Consider the following 19,828-nt stretch of genomic DNA (forward strand, 5'->3'; position numbering starts at 1 on the left):
GAAATTATATTTTTTCCCGTCTCTTCATCAAACCTTCTTCTTTTCTTAGGAGCGACACTGTGGCGCACCACGGCACTGAGGAGCGCAGTTTCCATGGCAGCACGTCACGTCTCGACCACCCACTCTCCGCTCACAGCAGCCTACACCAGATTGACAGTCACTCTAGGTCTGAAAGCCAGCAGGACGCCACAGATGCCCCGCCCACCCTCATCACCCACGGGACCACCGACAGCCGAGTGGCGGAGAATGAAGGCACCAGCGCCTGAGTCTCCAGGAGTCACTGATTTCACTGGAAGTTTCCAAGACGCTGTTAGTGCTTAAAGGAAACATAACACACACACTGATCATAGCAGTGTACGTGTTCGCTAAGAAGATGGTGAAGGTACCATTCAGTGCTGTGGGGGTGGTCGTCAGTGTTCCTTACTGGTTGTTTGTTTTGCAGTGTGACGAAAGGCTACCACAGTGGAGTCTGACTTTGACTGATGTCCTGCAGTTTTAGGTTCAGTGTTGTTTACTCGGTCAGTTGAATTTATGATACAGTCGACTGATATTTGTTTGACTCACACGTTGAGTCATAGAGAATAAATCCACCTAAACAGACGCAATTCAGGGAAAGTTTCAGTTGAGCCAAAGTGAACCAGAGCTCGCGCTGGACAGGAAGCACTGACGAAATGTGGGATGAAATCACTGCAGGTACAAAAGAACAGACCGACTGAAGTGGGTTTGTACAGCTGTGATTCTGGATTCAGAGCTGGGGCGATTATTTTTTATACGGACAAAGGAGTGTCTTCATCAGCTCTAGGACATCCTCTGTAAATCCTAATTTCATACATTCATACAGGGCCTACAAACATTTTGATGAATATGTGAACACTGCCGAGTATTGCTATTGTAACAATCTTGAATAGTTTGCCCACTACCTTAGTTGTAACTCAGATAAAACTTGACTAATTTCAGTCTTCATCTAGACTTAGTTATTTCCAGCCTTTGTTCATCCTGCACTGCAGCTTTTAATGAATGAAACGCGTCTCTGTGTGACTTAAGAGACTGATAAATATGGGCCTATCGTGACATTGTGGACCTCTGTAGTTTAATATGTTTATACTGTGAAAACTGTGTGTCTGCTGCTGAAAGCTCTGTGTGTGTGATTGAGAGAGGAAATGAATAAGAAATAGACACAGTGGAGTCTTTTTAACTTTGATTCCTCCCTCTGGTGAACCGAAAGCCGGAGGGAGGGGAAAGATGAAACCTTGTGTGACCAAGAATGTAAAAAGGATGTTCTTGAAGTCAGAGATACGTGGGCACTGTCAGGTCGAACGAACCGGAAAAATGCGCGTGCACTTACCACATACACACACACACAGTTCAGCTCAGGTCACATTTGGCCTCCAAGAACAATTTTAGCACTGACTGCACAAAGGTATTCACCTGACAGAAAGAAACGGCAGCTTTTCATAGAGGTCAGTTAGATTTCAGCCACTCAAATAAAATATCACAACAAACTGCTGATAATAACCGGTGTAACCCAAATGTAGGCATATTTGCTGTATCAAAGCCACAAAAAGGAAACAAAAATACATTTAGTCTCTTGTATCTTAAGGTCAACAGGTTGAGTTGAGAGGAAGTGCATTTCTTTTCTACTTTAATTTCTTGCCCTGTACATAAACAGCTTTTTTTTTACCTGCTCTGTGATGTTGGTTTTGCTGTTGACAGAAAATTAAAACCCACCCAAAGAGGTGCAGACAATTGGCAGTGAAACATTCATTCATTGTGCGTTACATTACGTCTGACATTTATTTGACAGTCTGTGAGTAAATGTCACAGTGAATGTTTTTCTATTTTTCTTATTCCCCCAAAACCCTAAGAACCTACCTCACCTGTACGTCAGCTTTTGTGGGAAGGAAACAATAGCCTCAAGAATTGTACCTGCAGTGACATTTAAGCTGAACAAACAGGCTTTAAGTATTGATTCATAGGTTCGTCACACATACACAGTCATCTATTATGTGTATCTGCAGTAGCTCAGTCCTTCCTTCCCACAGTTGGCTTTGTGTTTTTCCAGGCTACCTCTTCAGTTCACACCTATCTAACTCTCCAGCCTTCAATTTAACCTCACTGCTGCCTCTGTGTTTTACTTTCTCGTTACCTGCTGTCGAGTGTATCTGTTGTACATAACATTTCCTGTTCTGTCTGATGACTGATCTGCCTCACATCTGCCTTTTGACTCCAAAACTGCCTCTGCTCCTGTAAATGTTCTCTTCTCTACTCCTTTTTCTTTGGACCTACAGCAGTTGTCTGTACTCTCGTAAGTGTTGACTGCTTACAAACACCAACTACTGCTTTTTTTTTGCTTTTTTTTTTTACCTCTGAACTGGTGATCAAAATGAGAGACACTATGGTTGATACTATTACTGTGGAACTGCAGACTGACAACTCTACCTATGGAATATTTCATTCTAGTTACATCATTTAGGTCTGTATTTATTGGTTTCAGTTTGCCAGTTGAACAAGAAGAGGACTTTCAGATGTTTTGTGAAATATGACCCATTGTCCACTATGGTTCTAAAGTTAATAATATTGTGAATTTTTAAACAAATGTATTTGCCTTTTAACTTATTTTGCAGTTTTGAACTGTGATGACTTTTACATGCAGTCTAATAAATGCTCTTAAAGACTAAAATGCTGTTTATTCCAAATGTCTTACATCAGTAGTTCTAATGGGTTAAGTCATAACATGAGTAATCCCCTCCTTTACAGAAAACTGTACAGTCACTGCTTCAAGTTGGACAATTTTATCAAGATATGTTGTGATTAGAATAGAAAGAAATTAGAATCCAAATGAATTAACAGATGAAAATGTGCAGTTTTAAATACTGAGGTATATTTCAGCAATGGAACAGTACATGATATAAAATCACAACATTAGGCTATCATCACTGACTTTTTTCATTTCATTGTGTTGTAAACCTGCGTTTTTGTAATACAGTTTGTTGCAGGATGTAGTAAAGTTCTTTTATTTTGTAATAAGTACTGCAGTTATTTAAAAATACACGAGCTTATGATGATGTAACAATGCAGTGCATTACATTATAATGGATATCTTATCTGTATACTTGTCTAAAAATTGAGCTAAATTAAAATTGACTTTAGACTGTCATTCTGTTTGATCTTAGTCTAAATCACAGTAAGCAGTATTTACTATCAAAGGGCTGTTTTGACAGGACTCCCTACAAAACATTAACATGGGTGGAATCATGTAAAATTTAGCTTAATTAGATAAATTTAACAATTTATCATGAAATGGGAAAAACTTTTATATTTCATTTTGGTTTAAATGTACTCAAATTATCACTAAATTTAGTTTCGCTCAAAGTTCCAAAAACAGAAAATTGTAAAGTCAGAACCTACATATCTGAGGTACTGAAGAACAGCAGTAACTGAATATACAGTACAAGCAACAGATGAAGTTAAAGTAAACTTGCCTTCACTCATACAAAGTCTGGAAAAGCTGGTCAGCGGTTATTCATGGAGTTACGACCAGATTCCTGATCGTTCCCGTTTCCGTCGGACAATGGCAGCTACGTCTTGTTTGAGTGCAGTGACGCTCAGTTCCAGCTGCTCTGAGAAGTCTCTGAGCAGACGACTCTGCTCATCCACAAAGAACCTGAGGCCTAAGAGGTCTGACTCCTCCTGGAAACAGGAACACACATATCCCATATTCACTAAGTGTCAGAATAAAAATAATTCCATTCCTGATACTTCAATGTTTATTTCTTATAACAGTAGGTTTCTGAATGCAGTTCTAAAAAGTTTCATCTTACTTGGATTTAATGAATTTCTACAGAAGAAAACTGTCTTTTTACTATGAATTTCCAACTCAGATTTTCTGGTGAAATCTTCCTCTCCTGCAGTCATTACATTTTAATCTCACTGAAGCTTTATTTGACATGTTTTGCATGTACACTGCTTTATGTATTGTCAGATCTACAATGCTGTTGCTCAAAGGGTTAATGATAGCACAGTGATTAGAGTAGACTTTACTGATATCACAAAGGGGAACTTCACTGATTAAAGCAGCAACAGGATTAAGTGCAGGACAATGTGCATGCATAAAAGACTGCAAAAAACAAACTACAAAAACTCTATAAGCTGTGTGTATTTGTTTATGTGTACATATATATTTTTTTACACATGAAGTAGAATTACTGTTTATGTTGTACTGTTCACTAACGCTGCAGTCCGACAGGGATACATACACTGGGCCTGTGTCTGCGGAGGCGTTGGAGTTGACCCCTGACTGCTGTCATACTGTGGTAGAAAACCTTCAGAGCACGAGCAAATTCTGCATCACAGCTAGGACGCACTGACCGACCTCGCATGTTCTCCCCTCCTAAGAGACAGTGACATAGAAATATGTGAGAGGGAGTCTGTGAAATAAACAATAAAACGACTCAACGATGGGTATATTTTTTTCCTCATGTGTCGATTACCATTTTTGACTGTGCTGAGTTGTTCTCTAAGACTTTGGTTCTCTTTTCTCAGTAAGGTGTTTTCACTCTTCATGTCCTCTAGGTCCTGTTGTAGAGCTCTCATTGAACAGCTCAGTTCTGCTGAATCCAGAGACTGAAACACATACATGAAAAACGTTTCTTGGACACTCCATGCATTTGTGATATAATCTTATTAAGAATCACTCTTAAGTCATTGAACTACCAAGTATTGTTCCATTGTCAGTACACACATGTTCCTCTGTGTGTGTGTTCTGTTCTGTTGAGGTCAAAACTGGATGTTTCAGCAAAATAATGAAACCCATCCAGGACATGATATGTTGAAACTGTCAAGAATTTAACTTTGTTTTTTTGCTAAAAATAAAGCAAAAAAAAAAAAAAAATCATTTGCATTTGTTTGTGTGTGTGTGTGTGTGTGTGTGTGTCTGATGCAGCCACATCTTTTGAACAAAAGATTTTTCTGCAAGTACTTCATGATAATATTCGAGATTGTATAAAAATGGGTATCCTAAAACTTTTTTTCCACTAATGTAAATACTAAAAGCTTCACGTGTCTGAAGGGAAAAGAAAAATGAAAAGTTTTTTTTTTTTTTTTCCTCCACATTCTATTTCCATATTGTTCATGCAACATGTAATGCTAATCTCACCACAGTATCTGCTGGGCCTGTCTGGTCGATGATGAAGATGCCTTCTGAAGTCATCCTCACTCCATCCAGAGAGGACGTCAGGTCCGTACAGCCCTCTGAGGGACAAGACCAACTCACTTTTTACCCTAATAACAGTACAGAATGTCTGGTTGCATCTCATTACATCCAGTTTGCTCTCATGCTGTGAAATGAAACAACACATGCTGTATGACACGAAGCATCAAGACACTAATACTTCATCCCCACCTTGAAGGCCCCACAGCTCCAGAACCACGGCGCTGCTCTGCAGGTAGTCCAGCAGACACTGAGAGGTGTGAAGGGAGGCGAAGTGAACCCTGTGATCTAGCAGAGGATTGACGTTGTGCCAAACAGCAGGAGTATAGAGAGGTTTGGAGCAGTCAAATAACTTAAACCTGAGGAGGAAACAGAAGAACACACAGCTGTTAACAAAACAAAAATGACTGAATATCTGAATGTTCCTATAATAACCTCTGGTATCCCTACCATAAAGGTCCTTCTTAACCACCAAAACTGTGTAATCTGCACAACACTATTGTCAAAATGTTTGTCATACAGTTTGTTTTTAACTTTTTAACATATTTTTGTATTTCATCAACTTGAGCCATAGACAAAAATACCAAATAATCAAACTGTTATATTTTTTAACCCTTTTAATGCCATGTTTGTAATGTAAACAAACCATATATTTTGATGCAAAAAACACAAAAACATTTATTTATTTATTTATTTTTCAATACTCTACATAAACTACATTCCATTGTTTACGATGTGCTGATGTTAAAGTCTAGGTCAGAATTGTAAAAAATCATGCAAAAATGAACTTTAAATTCTGACCTAATACAAATAGTGAAAAATAATATGACCTTTAATGCCTCAAAGTGCAAAGCGTGCATAATATGCTCACCCTGCTAGCAGAAGGATAATAACCTCCTTTATGGACTCTCTGGTTCATCCTTCAGTTAATACAGTCTTGTTTCCCTGTCTATGTCCCTGTGTCATCTGATAAAACGTACCTGATCTGGACCCCTCTATTACGAGCCTCTCTTATCCAGCGTAGACCACAGCACTGTTCCAGGACCAGCTGAAAGTCCAGACGCCGACCCAGTAACTCAGAGGGGTCAATGAGGATGTCGTCTTCACCCTGTGGGCTGAAAGAAAAGAAAAGGCATTTGTTTATTTGTTGCATCTACACTCCCCTCCAAAAGTATTAAACAGTAAGGCCAATTCTTTTACTGTGGTTGTAGAATTTACTATTACTGTCTGGTTTTCAGGTTGGTTAAACCTCAAACTATGAATGCAGTTTCTACAGGAAAAACCCATTCAGTGGAATTAACTGTGTGAATAATCAAAGTAATCTGACACACCTGGGACACAAAACACACCTGTCAGTCACAGAAAAATGGGCGGGCTCAAAGAAAAGGTGCTATGATCTTAGTTGTGTAGTAAATAAGTCTAAATAAATACATGGAAATAAAAACTTAATCTGACGTATCATATTCATCTTTTGATGTCAAACCCAAATGTTTTCAGTCTACGGCAAAAATAAAGGAATTGGCCTCACTGTTCCATTAGTGAATGTGTGTGTGTGTGTGTGTGTGTGTGTGTGTGTGTGTGAGACGTACAATCCAGTGGAGGTGCAGGGGACCAGCTGTGCTTGTAGAATAGCCTCCTCTGAACCCTCTGAGCCCAACACCTGCGTACAGGGGCTATTATTTAATCACCATTTTGTATTTAGATTCAATCACACACTTCATCTGTATGTGTGTGTGTGTGTGTGTGTGTGTGTGTGTGTGTGTACCTCCAGCTGCTCCTCCAGGGGATGCGAAAGGCCAAAGACTGAAGCCATAGGTGAGCGGTACCCAGGAGCAGAGGCTCCAGCGGATCCCAGAAAGGGTCTTTATCTCTGGGCATCATAGCTGTAGAAAGGCCCTCGACGCTCTGACAACACAAACCAAAGATGTAGAAAAAACGTATGAAGTGATTTATGTGCACTTTTATATACACTGTGGTCCATAAAGTTGGAATAATTTTGTTTTCAGACACATTCCTCTTTGTATTCTTATTTAATCGCCTTTGACCAGGTCCAATGATTACCCAGTTACACTTGAATCATCAAGAATAAATCACAGTCACAATCATTTAGTGAGAAGAGGGAAAAATGTCTTATGAGCAACAGTGTTTATTTAAAACAACTGATGGTAAAGCTAACTCATCTGTATTCATGTTTCTATTAAAACACAAACACTATGATGATAAAAACATACCAGGTTTTTATTCACCTGCCATTTCCTCTTTTACATTCAGAGTTTTTCTACTGTTTTCTGATGAAGTGATTTTATTTTTATTTAGGACTGATCGACAATTCAAAGCATCTTTCAACTTCTGGTAATAGTTTTTGATTTGTGATCAAATAGAAGTGGGTGAAAACGAGCAGTCACAGCCTTTTGTCTCTGTTCTGAAATAACAACTACAAATATGGGGCACTAAATATTTTACTCCAATCCCTTCAGTACTGGCATATAAACTGTATTTTTTCCATCACATACCCTGTCTCTGCTCTGTTCAGCCTGATGCTGCTGATATACTTCTTCCATCAGAAATTTCCGGTTCACAAACTTGGCCTTGGACCACATCCACACCTGAGGACAAAAGAAAAATCAGACAAAAAAGCAACAAACCAAACCCTAAAAAGAAACCAAGTCTTAAATACAATCGTCATAGAGTTTGAGTTTATTAATAAACACCTGTTTGTTGCCTTCAGAGGTGACTCTGATAATTATCTCTTTCTCCAGATCGTGGCCTTTTGAGTCTGACAAGGCAAGATTCTTGATCTCCAGTTTGAACTCCACACCCTACAGATATGACATGGAGTTAAACACTGACTACCTGAGCATGTGTGTTATTATCTATAAAATACATGACATTAACCATGACACTAAACATGTTTGTGTCACATACTTAGGTCATAATGTTGGTTCCTGATATTTAATAAAATCATGTGCACCTTGTTCAGCTCCTGGCTCATCTGGTTGGCCTCGGCCACCATGGGCATCAGTTTAATATAGTCGTAGAAAACAGCCAACAGACTGGGGTCCGTCTGACTGGACCCAGAACTGGACTCACCTAGATACAGGATGGATACGATCAAACAGGTTTCCCTCAAAAAGACTCCCTCTTGATGTTGATCCAAATGTAAGGAAGCATAGTAAATATGTGTGTATATATTGATTGATTGATTGATCCTTATACTTTCCATTTTGGACAGATTTGCATAAAAACCTTCAAGAGTGGATAAAACTGAGTCAGATTCATAAATCAGAGTGACCTCTCTGATTTTTAAAGAACAATCATAAACATAAAGGATTCACACAACTTAATACTGAATTGTAACCCTTTGTTCTTCTTGTTTTACATGATATCCACAAACATTGTGTTCTTGCTGTGTGATATTTGTACATTTTGCTTCTGTACAATATTTGTCAAAGTTAATAAAAGAAAAAAAAAAAAATCCCATATACAACAAATGTCTCTTCACTTGGAGCTGTTAAAGTTGTGGCTCACCCAGGTGGATGCCTTCAGCAGCAGCCAGTTCAGACTGGAAGTAATCGTAGTCGTAGCGGCTCCAGTCATCCCCGCCCCTCTCAGAAGGATAACCAATGAAAAGGTAGGTACAGTTTGACCCGAGAATGAGACGGTCCTAAAATGAGACAAGGAAAGGAAAACCGATTCATGTCTTTGTGTGGAAATGCATGTCTCCAGAGGTTGGAAATAGAATACAAATTTTTTTTTTACAGTACATGAGTAGATTTTTCAGACAAATTTTACATTCTAAAAGAAATATTCCCACTTTCTACTCATTACATTTGAAAAGAAAAAAAAAGGGGGGTGGGGTTGTTAATTTGTTCATATTGCTTTCAAGGGGAATTATGATGATTATTTTTTAACTTTGCATCATAGCATCAAGACTAATTTAAACAGAACAATATAAGGTCGAGAAAATGATCCCCTGCAGTGTAGAACACAACAGTTGTACTAATGTAGAATATATTATGCAACAAAACTGAAGAGAGGGAGACTCGACCCACAGAAACAGCGTCCTCAATTTAATAACAATAGTATCAGCATGGGGGATCTAAGATTCAGTAGTTTTACACAGAAACAATCAGTACAGATGTAGATACAGTCTTTGAGTACATGTCAGAGTTTGTAATTTTACACAAAAAAATTACCGGTAATCAAAACTACTTTCAGTGCTAGAATATTTTAAACAAGTGTAAGTACTTCCCTGTAATAAGAATGTGTTTGTGTCTCACACATGCATCATAAAGGTGGAGCTGTTTGCAGAAGAAGAAGAATCTTTTTTTCAGTATTTTGTATATGTGGACATGCAACACACACTCTGTCTTTAACCCTTTACTGGCTGAACATGCACGAACACACCACGCACTGCAGACTAGGAGTAGTGGGCTGTCATGTCAGGCACCGGGGAGCAAATGGGGGGTTAAGTGCCTTGCTCAAGGGCACATCAGCCATTAAATGTTATTGGAGTCTCACCAGGTGTTGCAGCTCAGTCGTGTCGGAGACGGCCATTCCATTGATGATGACCTTTGCCTCTGACACTGGAGTCAGTGTAACACGGCGCTGCTCGTTCCTGAACACTGCATGGCGCTCTTGGATCCTGATACATACACACACACACACACACACATACATATATGCAGATGTACAGAAAATCCGTAAACATGTACAATAATACAAATATACAAAAGTCTCATAAGAAATACATTAATGTCGTCATTACTGAGCCTTCACACAAGTCTGTACTGATACACAAACCATCTCAGAGCCTATCCCATCATGCACTTCACCAAGAAAACATGCAGGAAAAATCACCAATCACTCACATCTACTTTTAGATCTTATGTAGACACTGTTTAGTGTCTCTAATCATAACCATAAACACTCCCTGTCTGATGTAACCTTAGTGAAAACTCACCCTAAGCCCTTTATAGAGATGGATCGTGGGGACGAATCGCAGAGACCGATGTCCCATTCACCTGGAGGAAAATTAAACCATATAAATGACTGATATTCAAGTTAGTGTTTAATTACATTAGGCTCCATAAACTTACTGAACACTCAGTCACTCTCACTGGTTCTTCTAGGATGAGCTAAAGGAGACATTCATCTTAAAATAGAAAAAGAAACATGAAGATTGACTTACCCTCCTGGATAAAAAGCTTCACGACACCTGACAGCTGAGCATCCTCGTTGATGTTCAGAATGTAGGGGTGCATTTGCATCATCCTCCTCTCCTAATAGTGAGAGAGGCATAAAAACATTTCATGCTGCTGTGAGAGACAGGAGATTGCAACTGAGAAGTGGAATGAACACATGGATGGATTTGTTTGAGCAATCTGCAGCACATCTGAGACATATGGTAGGTGCAAATGTATGTGGAACTGTTGTGCTGTGTGTGTGTGTGTGTGTGTGTGTGTGTGTGTACCTGTGCATGTGCATGTGTGTGTACCTGTGTGATGCTTGCGTACTGCTGCTCCCAGTCCTTCAGCGCCTCCTGCAGGTGTTGCTCCCAGAGAGTCTGAATGGCTCTGATCTGGAGTTCATTGTGGGTCAGAAGCTGTCGAAGCTCCTCTGAACACACACACACACACACACACACACATTATGTTATTGAATCTGAGCATTGCATTGTGAATTTCTGCACGTCACTGTTGGGTCTCACTGGTCTCGTCGTTGGTTCTCCGTCCCTCTTGGCCCAGTCGGCTCAGTCTCTGCAGCAGCCTGGCATTCTCTGCCTTCAGCTCTTTGACCAGACGCTCGGTGGGACTCTCATTCACAACAGCACGGTTCTGGATGCGCTTCGCCCTGAACAAGAAAAGGCAGAAGGACAAAGTACACAGGATGAGATGTGTGATGGGTGCAATGGGTCAAAGAAAAAAACAATTAGAAGAAGCTGAAGCATGACATTTAGTGCTTGTTACAGTCACTATATACAATTGTGACCAAAATGTTTTGGGAATTACAAAAGTTTTGTTTTTGTAAAATTTGCTGCCAAAGTTTTATTTATTCATTTTTAATTCAACATGTTTCTGAGGTACACTGGAGAACAATTAGAGCCAATATATACAGTAGGCTTCAAAGAAACTTAATGACAAATAAATCACATTAAAGCAAAGAGTCCCATTTGTGTTATTTCCAAAACATTTGACCACAGCTGTACTAGTTTCACAGTGGTTTATATTCAGCTTTCTCTATTAAGATGCAACCAAAAAGGAGCTCATGGATTCATTCTCAATAAACCACTAAGTGAACATAAAAAAATTATTTAATATAAATGATGAGCTTATACTTTGACAGATATGTTAAATGTGTATTTTCAAACACTAACAATTAAAAGTACTAAAAACATAATTTACAGCTAAAATGGTTTCCATGGATGTGTGTTTGGTGCAAACTTTGTGTTACCTTTTGTGTGCAAAACATTTGCACAGTTGTAATGGTCACTTAGTTTATTATAAAGTAATGTTTTCTGAATACAGGGATGATGATATTTGATTAAAAAAAAAACAAAAAACACAATAATCCATTATATGTTAACATGGCTAAATTTCCATGGTTTGATCTCTATAAAGAGGATTATAGAGATAGTGGTTATGGGAAAATCTCTGAGACCAGTTGAGAACCACTGGTTTAAATAAACTAATAGTGTCCTTGTACCTTTCAGCGTAACGAAGGGTTGAGAGTGACTCCTCATAACAGATATCAGCAGGGCTCAGTGTGGCAATCTACAAAACAGATGAATTGTGAATATCAGAATTTTTTAAAATGTCATCATAAATATATAAGTGCAGAGCAACAACGGATTCTACAAAATGTCAGTCACCATCACAGTGCGACTGTTGCCTCCCAGTGCAGACTGCAGCAGCTTGGTAAGAACTGAGTCTCTGTAGGGAATATGCACGACCTTTTTTCCCACCGCCACATCAGCGAGTGCACTGGAGGAGAGAAGAGCATGTGAAAATAATGTTCCACTTAAAATAAAGTAAAACATTAACTAAACAGCAGGGGGACCTGATGACATTGCCCAGGGTGGTGAGGCTCAGATTAATGGCCGTGCCCTCTTTGAGCCGATCCGCCTCTGACCCCGATGACCGCTGACGCTCACTGCCTGCCAGGTCCACCAGGTTTACATTGGACTGTTTAGTGATGCTTTCTTTGGAGAAGATCTGAAAGGGAAACACAGTAATGAAGTCACATGTTTTATGAATACACTGGCATTTATAAAAGCACAAAACAGTAGGACAGGACACGAATCTAAATGTAGGATGTACATGAATTTATTTAAAAACACAGTTCATGCATGATAAAACATGACTTTTTCAGACATCAAGTGAAATCATATCAGTGAATTAAAGTATAAACAGTCGCAGATCAGGAACATCAACCTGTTTCAGCTGCAGAACAATGAGCATGTGTGAGCGGCTGCTGTTTGCATTCATATGAGTGGCAGCAGTGGTTCGAGTCCTGGTTCCCTGTTCCATCAGCTGCTCCACCTTTAAATAACAACACATTTACATAGTTTTACATGTTGTACGCAGGCACAAATACACAAATCAACTCAGAATCTCCATTTTTTGCAGTTATATTCTTATACTCCATTACATCTCAGATCCAAATGTTGTACTTCTTATTCCACTACATGTCTGAAAGCTTCATCCCCTTCTTGTTCAGTGAAAACCGCAAACATCCAAATGTGCAAAGAATTTGAATGTTTGTGATAAACTGTAATATAACATGTTCCATGAAAATTCTCCTCCTTCATAAACTAAATACATTTTACAAAAATAATATTGGATTCACTGTAAAATAGCCTGTCATAAAGCTGAAAACAGGCCTGTTTTTGTGCTCATGTAAAGTTGACTTCTGGCCTGAGGCTTTTTCCAGTTTCCAGGCCAGGTCTTTTGTTGCACATCATTCCTCGCTCTCTCTGTAACCTTTCCTGTCTTTCCTATTTCTCACTGCCACTAATAAAGTTAAAAACTATATATTAAAATGAGACATGATTCCCACACGACACGAAATTTGATTGTTAGAGAAATTCTCCTCCATCCTGTGGTTTATCCATCTCTTAGTTCTGAGATCAGGCTACAGGTCATGGTGTGCTTCTGCCTTGTCCTCTGTCCTCCAACTGGATCTACTGATAAGACGTCGACACCCCATGACTCACAGACTTATTTTTCCCAAACTATCTGTTTCAGTCTCCTTTAGGAATGTATAAATATCCGTCAGTTGCTACATTGTCCTTAAGGTTTGGCACATACAGGGTTCCTACAGGTTTCTACAAGTTAAATTTAAGAGTTTTTAACACCTTTTTAAGACTACTTAGAACAGAGTTTAGTGCCCAGTTCACAGCCTATTTCAGGGCTATTCTGGCAAAAATTCAATCCTAGAATTTTGGAAAATGTATTTATTTATTCCAACACCTTGGTTCCCACTGTTCTGGGTCATTTGTCACCGAGGGAGGCAAAGTCAGTGACAATATAAATTGTAGTGTTGGAACAAGTGGAACTGAGTAGAATAACATTACTTTCTTTGCAGCTTGGACATTTAAAGACAATACAGCCAAGACGTTTATGGCAACATAACTTAAGATCTACCAAATCTAGTTTAATACCTTTTAAATACTTTTTTAAGGTATTAAAAGCAGATTTGTAAATTCAAGACTTTTTAAGACCCAGTGGGAACCCTGACATATGTAGGTTATAGGTGTATTTACATTATGTGACCAATCATAGGCATGAACACACTCTCTCCATCTGATATTTGTACCATGTTAGAGAAAAAAATTGGATTTGTCATGATGTGTAGGTTTTTATGCTATTACTTTATTGGTCTGACCCACTGGAGAACACATTGGACTGTATGTGGCCCCTGAACTAAAATGAGTTTGCCTTGACTGTTAATATCCTCAGAATAATTTTTCACTTTGCAAATTCATTTCATGGGCTGGATTGGACCGCTTGGTGGGCTGGTTTTGGTCCACCAGCCTTATGTTTGACACCACTGTCTTAAACTAAGCAGTGTGCAGAGTATTTCAAATGAGCTCAACCATAAACATCTACAGCAGTAAAAACAGGACTATATTGTACAATAAAAAAAAACACCTAAGTACCACTTTTCTTTATGTATTTTCAGTTATGTAGACCTACTTTTATATTTGTATTTATTAATAAAGGATCTAAATACTTTCTACCACTGCACAAACACAACCTACACAGAGATATGATATCAGATGTATGTATCTGTGTGTACTGATAAACCTCCCTGATCCTCCTACCTGTGGTGCGCTCTCACAGGGAACTGTGCGAAGACCCTCCACATAGAACCCTCTTTGCTGCTCTTCTCTGACCCTGAGCCCCCCAGGGGTACGAGACCCCCTGGACAACAGGTCAATCACCTGGACGTGAAAGAGAGAAAGTAAAAGGTGATGCACACAGCAGCTGCTCAATAGTACCAGTACTGTCGATAGGATACAAATGTTCAGAATCAACACAAACCACTGCTGGAAAAAGGACACAGACGGAGTGTCTGCTTCCTCCTGCTGTTACCTGCTCATTATAGATTTCCAGCATACTGAAAAAGACCTGTGGAGACACCATGAACACATTTAGAAGCAACTGAATCACTACCACCCACCCAATATGTATAAAAACATCCTTCATTGAAAATAGAAGCATACACTTGACCTGACACTGTCTTGAATCCTGGTTTTCTCTGATGGCCTCAAAAAGACGATCACAGAGTTTAGGAACCAGGCCTTTGTTGGTCCCATATCCCACCATTGAATAACTCTTCCCTGAGCCGGTCTGCCCGTAGGCCAGCAGAGTGGCATTGTAACCCTGTGCACATTGTTTCATTTACTGTCATATCTATAGACCAGGGGTGACACAGGTCCACATACAGCCCGATATGATCTCAAATAGGCCAGAACAGGAAAATAATAACATAATAACCTATAAATAATGACAACTCCAAACTTTTCTCTGTGTTTTAGAGTGAAAAAAGTACAATTTCACTAAGGTAAATGTTTACATGTACAAACTATCCTCTTAAAAAGTATGAATAATAGGAACAATCACGAACAACCTGAAAATTCTTGCGTAAAATAAGTGCAATTTTATCAAGTGGTGCCAGAAAACAAACCCCACCCCTTGCACATATTATAGCTTATTTTGGCATCGATCCAGCTGATGTCATCATGTCTATGTGTGTGGTGATGTCAGTATAGCAATTGTCTCTATATATGTGCCAATTTGTTTCAAGTAAAAACTGATGTTTGTATAGACATTTGAAATGTCGCCCATTATAAGTAAACAGGAAAAAAATAAAGATTTTAAAAATTCGTAAAAAATGTGACTTTGGGCCTACTTTTCCCAAAATGTAATCACATCTATTCTGGGTCACTGGTAATCTATAAACCCAATTTGGTATGAATTCAACCAATAGTTTTACTGCTACAGACATTTGAAATTTCACCCATTATAAGTGAATGGGGGGAAAAAAAATTAAAAATTCATAAAAAAATTTGAACTTTGACCTACTGTTCCCAAAATTGTAATCAGACCTAGCGATAAACTCACCATAAACCCAATTTGGCATGAATTCAACTAAGGATGCACTGATACCGATACCAGTATCGGGCATCGGCTCCGATACTCAGTGTGTGTACTCGTACTCGTACTCTTAAAATAAATGCGATACAAATGCACCGATACCACTTACGGCCGTGTGACATTCCCAGTTCAGTGCAGCAGGTACGAGGAGGAGGAATACTGTGTGGGGAGTGTGAAGAGTGTGGAGATTTTTCAAAATAAGCGACGGTGATAAAAGTAACGCTGACTGCAAGTAACGTTAAAGACACAGACAGATATGGACGCAACGTTCTGTCCATCCTCTGTGTACATTCCATCTGTTTTCCAGGTGTTGGTGGAGACAGAGAATACCACCGGGAGTACGGAGTGGTGTGGACCGCCGCCAGCAGAAGTGAAAACAGAAGTGGCTCATTTCTCTTTTCTCTTCCTGCTGAAGCTAAGCTTTTAAACCTTACCAGCGAAAACGCTGCAATATTAGTATCACATTAGTGTTACCTCTGTCGTCTCCATGTTTGTTATTATTGACTTTCTTCTTCTCAAAAAAAAAAAAAAACTTTCCTCTTCTTCGTGGTGTTTGTCCAATATGGTTAATTCAGAGCGGCGCCCCCTGGTGGATTAATTGACAAACGCTCATTCCAACACATTAAATGTCAGTAGAAGCACTTTGTTCCAGTCAGACTAATGATAACGACACTAAAGCACATTTACAAATGAACTAACAACTGGAATGGGATTATTAAGTACTCGTATCGGTACTTGGTATCGGCAAGTACTCAAATGTAAGTACTTGTACTCGTACTCAGTCTGGAAAAAAGTGGTATCGGTGCATCCCTAAATTCAACCAATAGTTTTGCTGCTAGACTTAACAAACAAACAAACAAACAAACAAACAAAAACAAACAAACAAACAAACAGATCCCAAAAACAATACCCCTTGCCTCCCCTTTGGGGGGCAGGGTAAAAATTCATACCACGGTCCAGATTGGACCCTGGGCCATATGTTTGACACCCCTGCTATAGATGGTAAATAGTCTGTGATGCCAAGGTAGCTCAGAGGAATTGGACTTTCATGATAAAAAGGTGCAAAATTCTGCAATTCTATTTCTTACCTGCAGTGCATTCTCTAGTATTCCTTCTCCCAGGTCCTCAAACACACTGTCCTGAGGATGAATGATACATATTTTTTATTTTTGGTACTTTTTATTTTGACCACATGTTTCACAGCCAAGATACTTTACCACAATAATACTTTCTACTTGTACCAATCCACTTTTGGCTTTCAAGCGGTTGTGTTTTCTGCACTCACTTGGTCAGCATATCGCCCTCCTGGATCCTCAGGCAGGTAGAGGCCGCTCCGGTCTTGCATGAAGCCGCTGTGGGACCAGTAGGCGTAGTCAAAGCAGAATGAACGGCGGTTGTGTGGGTCACGTGGGTCTTGGATGGTGATGGAGTTTGACACCATGGACACAATACAGCGGCTGCCTGCATCCCTTTCCCTCTGAATGAAGAAATAAAGGATGAGATGTTAAGAAAAATAGGATCATATAGAGAAAAACATATTTAAAACAAGCGTATTTGCTATAACAAGTCACAAGGGCAGTGCATTAATGAAAACGTAGTACAGGAAAGATGCTATGAGAATACAGAAAACTGAGGTAAATGAAATAAAAAGGCAAAATCAAATGGTGAAATGGGATAAACCTGGATATAAATAAGTGTAAAAGTGCAGCACAGCGCAAAAAGAGGGTGAATACTGACCTTGTTGAAGGGTCGGACTCTGACGGCCACTTTGACACAGTCCTTGCTGTGCATGTCTGAGGTTTTGGGCCTCATGGTGCTGCAGGCAGGTATCAGCACCGCAGACTGGCAGACTGAGTGATCACCTCCAACACTCAGGACAACGGAGAGCAACAAGAGTCACATTACACGTCGACATGGATACAATCAGGCCAGTGTGACAGGAGTGATGGCACCCATGTCACAACTGCATCCTTTAAGTGTTTTAGCTTAAAACCTGAGTGACAAGTATTCAGTTTTCTGGAATATAACAGGCAGTGATGATAGACTTTATTATATGAATAAAAATGAACTTGGAATTGGCTTTTTCCCTCTTTGGTGCTTTTGTTTGTAAAGTTGAGCAGAGCAGACTGAAGGCTGGTTTCACTTTCACCTCGTCTATCACAATGAATTATACAGTAGAAACACAACACTGGGAAACTAGAGACACACACACAAGTGAATATAAACAGAGCTGTTACACATGTTAATAGTACTCCGATTATGTGTCATCCTAAAAACAGACTACGCCTTAAAAAGGAGCAAAACACTAAAACTAGCAATGAAAATAAATAAATAAATAATAATAATAATTTAAAAAAAACTTCCAAAACAAAATTGTATCAATACTTAAACGAACAAATCAAATTAAAGGTTTAATTTCCAAAATGTTAGTGGTTTATGATGAACAAGAATAACATTTTTTGGCTCAAAGTTGGAACATTAACATACAGAGGTTTGGTTTGAGCAGGTGTGTCCAACTTATTTCAGGGACCACACGGAGCCAAGTTTGATCTGAAGAAGGCCAGATCAGTAAGATAATAATAGAATAACCGATAAATGACTACTCCAAATTTTTCTTTGTTTTAATGCAAAAAAGTGGAAATACATTATGAACATATTAGCAATTACAAATTATCCTCTCACAAAAAAGTGAGCCACGAACGACCTAAAATTTCTAACAATATTATGCCTCATCATTTACACATGAGCACTCAAACTAAAAGAATGGATCTACAAAGACATAAAACATTTATTAACAGGCATAACATTGTTAAAATTGCATGTATTTTTCTTAAGAAATTTCAGGTTGTTCATGGGTTATTTGCGTTCTTGTTGAAAAGCCAGTTTGTAAATTTAAAAATTTTCATAATCTTATTTCACTTCTGCAATTTTTCCTATTAAAACAAAGATCAGTCATAATTTCCAGGTTTTTTATGCTATTTCACGGTTTCGATTTGCTGGAGATCAAATTGGTCTGTATGTGGGCCCCTAAGCTAAAACGAGTAGAACACCGTTGACTATTAATGTCTTCAATGTAATTTTTGCAAACTCATCCCAGGGATTGTATGTGTAACACCCCTGCTATGGATGGTAAATAGTCTGTTTTTGCACTTTAAAAATTCTTCCCATGGGTTGGATTGGAGGCTTTGGCAGGCCAGTTCTGGCTCGTGGACCATATGCTTGACACCCTCGGTTTGGTGAATCACATTTAACGTTGTGGTTGCTTTTTACCCCGCCCCACGAAGAGGAGGCAAGGGGTATTGTTTTTGGTTCGGTTTGATTGTTAACACTCCAGCAGCTAAACTATTAGTCAAATTCATACAAATTGAGTTTACAGATTGCCAGTGACCCAGAATACATGTCATTAAATTCTGGGAAAAATAGGTCAAAGTTTCAGTTTTTTATGAATTTTTACCCCCCCCCCCCCTCGATTTTCTATAATGGCTAAAAATTCTCATCTGTAGCAGCAAAACTAGAATACATATAATTACATTTTGGGGAAAGTAGGTCAAAGGTCACATTTTTTATGAATTAAACAAAAAAAATTCTCCCATTTACTTATAATGGGAAAAACATCACATCTATAAAGAACATCCATTTTGTTTAATTTTACTTCAGACTTGGCATATACAATTGCAGAAAAAAAATTCTTAGACCACCCCTTGTTTTCTTCAATTTCTTGTTCATTTTAATGCCTGGTACAACTAAAGGTACATTTGTTTGGATAAATAACAAAAATAGCTCATAAGAGTTTAATTTAAGAGTTGATATCTAGACACTTTCCACGTTTTCTTGATAATAACCAACATCACTTCAGTTCTTACATCAATATCTATGGCATTGGACTGACAAAAACACTGCTTTTAGGTATTCCATGTTTACTTTTCTGTCTGTTTTAGTCACATGATACACACAGGAG

The 19,828-nt window shown here is 38.8% G+C and overlaps 2 protein-coding genes across 4 annotated transcripts in view; one reads left to right on the forward strand and one right to left on the reverse strand.

Annotated features, from left to right (window-relative positions):
- LOC115415473 (frizzled-3-like) overlaps positions 1-3,227 on the forward strand; it is a 31,143-nt gene extending 27,916 nt beyond the window's left edge. For all 3 annotated transcript variants that reach the window (XM_030129063.1, XM_030129076.1, XM_030129071.1), the window contains exon 11: positions 50-3,227. In XM_030129063.1, coding sequence (XP_029984923.1) covers positions 50-266 — 217 coding nt within the window. In that variant the 3' untranslated portion in view covers positions 267-3,227. The remainder of the gene's footprint in view (positions 1-49) is intronic.
- On the reverse strand, positions 1,671-17,326 carry kif28 (kinesin family member 28). The gene is given in 27 exon segments (XM_030129051.1): positions 1,671-3,690; positions 4,257-4,390; positions 4,491-4,623; positions 5,156-5,250; positions 5,402-5,568; positions 6,190-6,324; positions 6,799-6,869; positions 6,975-6,997; positions 7,000-7,114; positions 7,723-7,815; positions 7,921-8,028; positions 8,181-8,299; positions 8,738-8,873; positions 9,731-9,854; positions 10,173-10,233; positions 10,401-10,491; positions 10,707-10,828; positions 10,920-11,062; positions 11,915-11,982; positions 12,081-12,192; positions 12,269-12,423; positions 12,643-12,750; positions 14,535-14,654; positions 14,806-14,841; positions 14,944-15,096; positions 16,959-17,009; positions 17,156-17,326. Coding segments are annotated over 27 exon segments (2,988 nt in total). The 5' UTR covers positions 17,312-17,326; the 3' UTR covers positions 1,671-3,531.
- Between the last annotated feature and the right edge of the window lie 2,502 nt (positions 17,327-19,828).

Source organism: Sphaeramia orbicularis, chromosome 3 (assembly GCF_902148855.1).
Source record: "Sphaeramia orbicularis chromosome 3, fSphaOr1.1, whole genome shotgun sequence".
NCBI lineage: Eukaryota > Metazoa > Chordata > Actinopteri > Kurtiformes > Apogonidae > Sphaeramia > Sphaeramia orbicularis.